At 43.5% G+C, this 7,795-nt stretch overlaps 1 protein-coding gene across 1 annotated transcript; it reads right to left on the bottom strand.

The window, feature by feature from the left end:
- Positions 1–6,287: 6,287 nt before the first annotated feature.
- Positions 6,288–7,454, bottom strand: LOC136497180 (cysteine-rich receptor-like protein kinase 10). The gene is made up of 2 exons (XM_066492969.1): positions 6,505–7,454; positions 6,288–6,423 (listed from the first exon to the last, which is right to left on the bottom strand). The coding sequence occupies exons 1-2, from the start codon at positions 7,321–7,323 to the stop codon at positions 6,376–6,378; spliced, it is 867 nt and encodes a 288-aa protein (XP_066349066.1). The 5' UTR covers positions 7,324–7,454; the 3' UTR covers positions 6,288–6,375.
- Positions 7,455–7,795: the final 341 nt, after the last annotated feature.

Below are 7,795 nucleotides of genomic sequence, written 5' to 3'. Positions count from 1 at the left end.
GCAAGTGTTTCTGAGGCATGTTGCAAGCATTTGTTTAAAATGTTTCATCTGTTTTTTAGACTTATGTTTACAAGCGTTTTTATTTGGATGTTGCATATGTTTCACACATGTTGAAAGAGTATGTACTAATTATTTCAGTTGTTTCAGTCTTATGTTGCAGTAAGTGTTTTTATGTTATAAGTAGCAAGTGTTTTATCTCGATGTTGTATATGTTTCACCCATATGGTTCAAGTGTATGTTCCAAATGTTTCATCTGCTTTAAACGTATGTTGCATTCAAGTGTTTTCATGTTGCAAGTGTTTCATGTTTTAGAGGTGTGTTCAGAGTCATGGGGGCATGGCCTGAGCGCCAGGGGATGGGGCGCGGCGAGTCGAGTGCCTGCGGATGGGGCGCGCTGGGGCCAGCGATCGAGGCGTGTGGCGTGCCTGGGGTTCTGCGGACGGAGGCGTGCTCGTCCTCATCCTGGCACTTGGGTCCCGCCTATGTGGAGAGAGAGGAGGGGGTGTCCCTAGGAAGGTGCTGCGGGCACAACGACAAGGGGCGGGGGGTGCGCGTGCGGGCGTTGCGAGGCGAACCATGCCCTTTTCTATTTTCTAAAAAATAAAATCTGATTTGATGTCTAAAATTCATAATTGATATATCTTAAATGGGAAAATATAAATTAGTATCAATTTTCTTCTAAACTTGTTATCTATTTGTTGATGTTCTATTTAGAGTTATTTGGAACCGGTTTATTTCTATTCTTGTTGCTGTATTGCTCATAGCCGTGTTCATTATTTATTTCAAAAATAAGGTCCAAGCAACTCTAAATAGAGCACGGACATATAGATATCATTTTAGAAGAAATCTAGTATCAGTTTCATATTTTTTGGTTTAAATTAATAATTTAATTATGAATTTTTAGAGATCATACCAGATTTTTATTATTTTAGAAAATAGAAACCACCTTTAAAACAAGTCATAGGACCAAGTTTGTCAGGTTTTGATAGTTGGAGGGCTATTATTACCCGGTTTTGTACAATAAGGTTGAAAATCAAACGATTATGTAAGTTGAAGGTGGAAAAAATACATTACCCAACAACAACTAGTAGTGAGTGATATGGTGGATATATCACCGCCGGAAACGTCATCCCGGTAGTGATATAACAACCATTATGTCATAATTTATTTTACACTGCAATACTATTTTATGTAATACTGAAACCATGCATGTGTTACCTTTTGTCATGATTTACATTTAAAATACAATTCTACAATGCCTGATTTTGCGTACTTAACACTTTTTATATAAATATATATTCATCTTACGTAACTAGTACTTTTACAAGTTATCAAGTGGTCAAATTCTGAATAGGGTAGTCAATAGTGACAGCTAAACGGAGGTACATAGTAAATTAAATAGCTTGCATGGTGAGGAGAAGACACAAGTTTATATGTCAGAAAAGAAAACAAAGGGAGAAGGCGAGTTGTTGTGCAGAGTAAAGACAGAAGACGAAGATCACCTGAAGAAACAAGGGACCCAACAAGCAGGGTGCGCTCAAAGGCAGCTGTAGAGAGAGAGGGAGAAAGAGAGAGAGAGAGAGCATCATGTAGTCCTGCAGGCTGACGGCCATAAGAAGGGTAACAATAGGAGGTCACAATGGCGGAGAAAGGAGAGGACTCCAGCGGGCTGTGCGATAGGGGTGCTTCTGATTAAGATGGGTTTTTAACCGTCGACTAATAAGGTGGTTTAATCACTGTCACAACTCATAGATATCGACGAAGAAACATCGATGATACCGCAATTCATCGATTGTGTAAACAAGCACAACTAACAATAGGAGGGAGTCGCTATTAGCTAGTTAAATAGAGTATGCGTGATTGTCTGTCTTTACATGGTTTATATTTGTGTGGGTACATGTATATATGACCATATATATTTTGTAGCGGCCGTGTTCTAAAAGAAGTGTATATTACACTAGTTCATCACAAATATCTTAAATAAGACATAATCGAACAAGTAGGTGCATTGTACCGGCCGTGTTCTAAAAAAAAAGTGTATATTACACTAGTTCATTACAAATCACAAATATCTTAAATAAGACATGATCGAACAAGGAGGTGCATGTTTTATAATACTGTAATAATTTAATAGTTTCTTATGGTTTTGTAACGCTCCAGAGTCCAAACGACTCAAATCCATTCTACATGTTGAGTGAACCACACCTATCACCATTCCACTTACGCTTTGGTTCTCGCTTCGCGTAAAAAGATTAACCGAGAGATGATGGGATGGACACTCTAAGTCTTATTACTCCCTCCGTCCCAAAAATGATATAATCCTGTGATTCAAATCTTGTCTAAAAAAGAATATAATTATGTGTTTTGACCAGCTTTTTCAAGAGGGGCTCACCTAATAAAAAAAACAACCAAAAAAACCATCGCATGACTCATGGCATTAGATATTGTAAAAAAATTTGAACCTGTGAAGAATTCTCTAGATACAAAGACTACTTTCTACGAAACTCTCTAGAATATAGTAAGAGTACATACTAAATTTTACATCTCCGCTAATAGTCTCGAAATTTGATATTTTCATTCATGATAGACAGAGGGAGTAGTTGGGACCATAACCCGCGCATACGTCAAACGCGCCACCCCCTCCAGGGCTGACGCATGTCCAGAAGACCGGCACACCACCTCTCCGGCCGCGCCCCAGCGCTCGAACAAGACTGCGCTGATGGTCCAGAGGTCCAGCCCTCCCTTGTACGCTTTCCAAAAAAACAAACATTTTTTAGAAAAAGCTATAACTTTTGAACGGTGTTTTTGTTTTTTAATTTCGTCTGCACCGGTATATTCTATGTGATGGGACGAACAAAATTAGACCCCACTTACTTATGTTTCAATGAATTTTATTTTAGTAGCAATTTATGTGTAAAAATATGCTAGGAGAGTTATAATACAAGTTGCTACCATGTAATACTATACTTGCTACTCTAAAAATAATCAAAAGTTTTTACATGGTATGCACATCGATTATTACCATGAGAATACAATAAATTTGATATATAGTATTTTCATAAAGGTATTAACCCCTAAAGAGAGTAGTGGACCAAAACAAGACAGGCTACAATCTACGGGGACAAATCTTATACTCTTATAAAGCAAAACCCTACTACATATTTCTCTCAACATGCAAGCTGTCCACCTAGACAGTCCACTATCACACACAATTAAAAATCCACTAGGCCATACAATTGTAATGTCCACCTAGGCAATCCACTATCACACACAATTAAAAATCCACTAGGCCATACAATTGTAATGTCCATGTCAGCAAGTCGCCTATTTATCTTAACATGCAAACTGTCTAACTAGGCAATGCACTATCACACACAATTAAAATCCACTAGCCCATACAATTGTAATGTCCACGTCAGCAAGACAGATAAGTATTTTGTTTGTCCACGTTATCGTACCACGCAATCCACTAATCCGTAATTCCCGTAGCAACGCGCGAGATATTCTTCTAGTTATTAAAATAAATATTGCATAAGCTACCAATTAGGGGGCACGTTATTATAAAACACATTAAAAAAAGCCAGAAAACATGACTTGCTATCAACTTGAGGCATTTATTAAAAAATAAAGGTAGCGGCACAAAAACAAGACAAGCTACAACCTGAGGGCAAATTATTAGAACACGTATTGCATAAGCTGCCAACTAGAGGGACAAGTTATTATATAACCCACTATATGAGCCGAAAAACATGATTAGCTGACAAAATGAAGTGACAATTATTAAAAGACAAGAGTAGCGATCCAAAATAAGACAAACTATATTTTGAGGGGCAAATCATTAGAAGAAGCATTGCATAAGGCGCCAACTTAGAGGGTAAATTATTATACAACTAATACGTAAAATTTAGAAATACATTCAAACCTAAAAGGGTGACTGAAAACTGAAACTAAAAAACATTAAAAAAAACTTGACTGAAAACTAAAACTAATAAAATGAAAAAAAAACTAGACCGGACACTGAAATTGACAAAAACATAACAAAACTGAAAACTAAAGCATAAAAAATAAAAATAAAAAGAAACTGAAACTATCGAAAAAGTAAGTGAAAATGACAAATAAAAAATAAAGAAAAAACAATGAAAACAAAAAGAAATAAAAAATGAATAAGGACAAAAAATGAAAAGAAAAACAAAAACTCACATAAAACAAAAACTAAATAAATTAAAAAAAATAAGGAAAAAAGCCGCATGCATATGAGCGCAGGAGGATCGCGTGCGTCGCAAGCCCATCGACGATAACCACGAACGTTCCCTCTCAGCATATGTGACTATACGGGCACATGTGCCATGACTGGTGTTGGCACATGTGTCATGTCGTGCACCTCGCAGGACTTACACGCAGCACACGCGATTGTGCGTCCAGTACCGGCACATGTGCCATGATGACCAGGAACGTTTCCTCTCAGCATACACGACTGTGCGTCCAGTGTCGGCACATGTGCCATGCCGTGCACCTCACAGGACCTACACACAGCACACGTGACTATGCGTCCAGTACCAGCACTATGCCATGATGACCGGGAACGTTTCCTCTTAGCACACACGACTGTGAGTCCAGTGCCGGCACATGTGCCATACCGTGCACACCGTAGGACCTACACGCGTAATGAACCGCACTGTCTGTGCCCCTAACCTGCACGTGCCCGTGGTCGTGAAGGTCAGCTTTGACACCATTTGTAATGCCCCAGAGTCCAAACGGCTCAGATCCGCGCCACACCTACCACAATCCCATTTATGCTTTTGTCCTCGCTTCGCGTAAAATGATTAACTCAGGGATGGTGGGATAAACTATAGAAGCCTTATATGTTGGTCTAACCCACCTAACCCACTCTAAACAACCAAGGTGGGACTAAACCCCCATAATATCTCATTAACATGTACATGGGCCACTCTGGGCCAAACTCCAAACTAGGTCGGATGTGACAGTTTTTCTCCGAGAAAAATTTTGAGAGCGGCTTAGGGGGGGCATTTCTACCCTAGAGTGGTATTCAATTTTGGTACGGAGCATTGAAATTGATGTTGTGTTGTTAGCGGACCAAAAAGGGTTTAATTGGCCACTAAATACCCTGGTTGGTGACAAATTTATTTTTGGCTGAGTATGAGAGAGGAAGATGATGAAATGTTCTTTTTGCCCTCGGGCCCTTTCTCCTTTCTCTCTTGTCTTTCCTCGGCATGCGTGAGCTGCTATGGATCGCTGGTGTGGCGCCCTCCACCCTCGTCAACCGCAGCTGAGCTACACTAGCTGAGGCCTTCTTTGGCTGCATTCTCCGCATTGTTCTGCTCCTCGTCGTTGAGTCCATTAGTTTTTGATGAGGTAGCCACAGGAGGAGAAGGCGAGAGGGATGAAGGATATGAGAGGGGCTAGATGACGAGGGCGCAGACACGATGTGTACGATCAATTGTCATGTTCGCTTGGCTGATAAGCCATGACTGAAAGTACTGTTAGCTGATTTGTTGTGAGAGAAAAATACTATTTGTTGGCTAAAAAAGTATGGCTTATAAGCCAAGCGAACATGACGAATATCGTCAAGGAGTACCAAGAGGTGAGGCAGGAGACAAAGGTCATGTACCGCTAGTTAGAAGATAAGGTAGCCTATAAAGAGTATAGAGTGGGAGGGGGAACATATGAGCCTACGTACAAGCATGAGTACTAAGCCAATGTGCCGAGATATGGTATCAAACCCCTCCTATAAAATCATGTGATGGTATTTAAACATTATTAGATGCTTTATTAAGGGCTGCAATATTGGATTTTATTGTACGTGGTATATATAGTCAACTCATGATGGGTTACGGGGTTATGTACATTTTTTCTATTGTTTGCTGACTCACCACCATGTCAACACCCATGTAATATGCCATGTCAGCAAAACAGACTTCCCGTCTAAGAAATTATTTACTCCCTCCGTCCCTAAAAAAATGATGTTTTGGGCTTTTTTAGACAGATTAGTGGACAAGAGAAATATCCGTAATACCCTGTTTGTTAGACATGATTCCCAGTCGTGCGGTTTAGTTTTCCTAATTAAGCCACATTGCATGCAGGCATGCAGTCAATTCGTATTAACTAATAAGGAAAGGGTCGGATCGATAGATTATTTTGTGGGCTAAAAGCGTGTCTAAAGCTGGTAACATTATTTTTTCTAAGATAAATTTTAAATCACATAACATCACTTATTTTGACACATAGGGAGTAAAAGATTTTCAATATTTAAATTGGCAGGATAACTTCTTTTACAGGTGAAGAGGTGAAATAGATAAACGCCGACACCAGCAACCAAGAGCATGACGGCGCCGGCAGCCGCAGCGAGAGCGGAGATCAGCGGAGCTTTGCTGCCCTTGGAGCCGAGCGGAGGAGGTGCAGCCCCTGAATTGTGAACACAACACGAAAACGATGAGAGTTCCATTCGATCCGTACCGACGACCATGAATCAGCATTAATCCGTACCGACCCTGATGGAGTCGCAGCAGGCTGCGGAGGCGGCGCCGGGCTGCCGATGACGACGATCGGGTCGTTCACCTGGTACCTCAGGTAGCAGCTGAATCCCCAGATGGAGGCGCGCGTGGCGCCGGTGTGGTTCCCCGACGACACCAGGGCGAGGCGGTACATGAGGCAGCTTGTGCACTCGCTGGGCTCCAGGTCCCCGGTGCACTGTGCCAGACCGTACACCACCATCTGAGAGCCGTTCCGCGCGTCCGTGTACTCCAAGCTCCCGTAGGCGAGCCGCTGGGGCTGGTCGTGGCCGGCGGCCCTCTCCGCGAGCTGGCTCAGCAGCCTCCACCGCGTCGTGTTCATGCTGGCCATGTCCGCGACGTCGACGTCGAACCCAGAGCTACTCTGCCACCTGTCGTCGGTGTCGGCGGAGCCCAAGAACGGCGCGTCCGCGTACCGGAGGAGGCACGCGTCGGAGTCTGAGAAGCTCACGTTCCTGCTGTGCGCGGCGTCCGGGCACAGCTCCGTGAGCCCGCCGATAGAGGCGACCTCCCGGAGGCAGTCCTGGCACCGCGTGGCGTTGCAATCGGCGTAGCACATGGCGAGGCCCCACGCTTGGTCGGGCGCTGCGGAGCCGACGCTGCCGCTGTGGAACGAGCCGTTACCAGCGGCCGCCGCGCTGGACAGCTTGGCGAGGAGCTCGGCGAGGTTCTTCTCGTACTGGCTACCGTCGGTGTAGGTGCCCGAGGACGCACAGTTGGATATTTCGCCGGCTGACATGACGCCAAGCGAAGCGGCGACGGCGAGGAGCGTGAGGAGGAGGCGGGCAGACATGGCGGACAACAACGGTGCAGGTGCAGTGCAGGCTGCAGGACTCGAAATCTTTCCGGTCGAAATTGTTTGCGGAGACTGCCAGGTACGGACCGACAAGGGAGATCCAGGCCTGCACTTGTTTGCGGCGCAGCAACAATTGTTATGCGATTGTTATTATTGTATATATGTATTTCGATGGATAGTCTCGAGGATTTTAGAATACGAAATGCTAAGGAACCAGGCTGGGACTCTGGGAGGGACCTGAGGCAAGCGGCTGGCCTGGCCGCTTCTCACGCACGCCACGCACGCCACGCACGCACGACCGGTGTTACAGAGCGCAGATGTAGACTCTGACATTGACAAGCGATGCCTTTGCTTGTGACGTGGGGTGATTATAAAACTAATCGTATAAGTCGTTACTAATTCCTAAGATGAATTTGTCGAGCCTAATTAATCTATGGTTAGCATATGGTCACTGTAGCATCACCTTCGC

Source organism: Miscanthus floridulus, chromosome 1 (genome assembly GCF_019320115.1).
Source record: "Miscanthus floridulus cultivar M001 chromosome 1, ASM1932011v1, whole genome shotgun sequence".
In the NCBI taxonomy this organism is placed as follows: Eukaryota; Viridiplantae; Streptophyta; class Magnoliopsida; order Poales; family Poaceae; genus Miscanthus; species Miscanthus floridulus.
This window is presented reverse-complemented; position numbering and strand designations above follow the sequence as displayed.

Excerpts from the sequence above, each read along its gene's own strand:
- LOC136497180 (XM_066492969.1), bottom strand. The coding sequence starts at position 7,323 with ATGTCTGCCCGCCTCCTCCTCACGCTCCTCGCCGTCGCCGCTTCGCTT. Across the intron at positions 6,424-6,504 it reads CTGCGACTCCATCAGGGTCG|GGGCTGCACCTCCTCCGCTC; the intron begins GTACGGATTAAT and ends TTCACAATTCAG.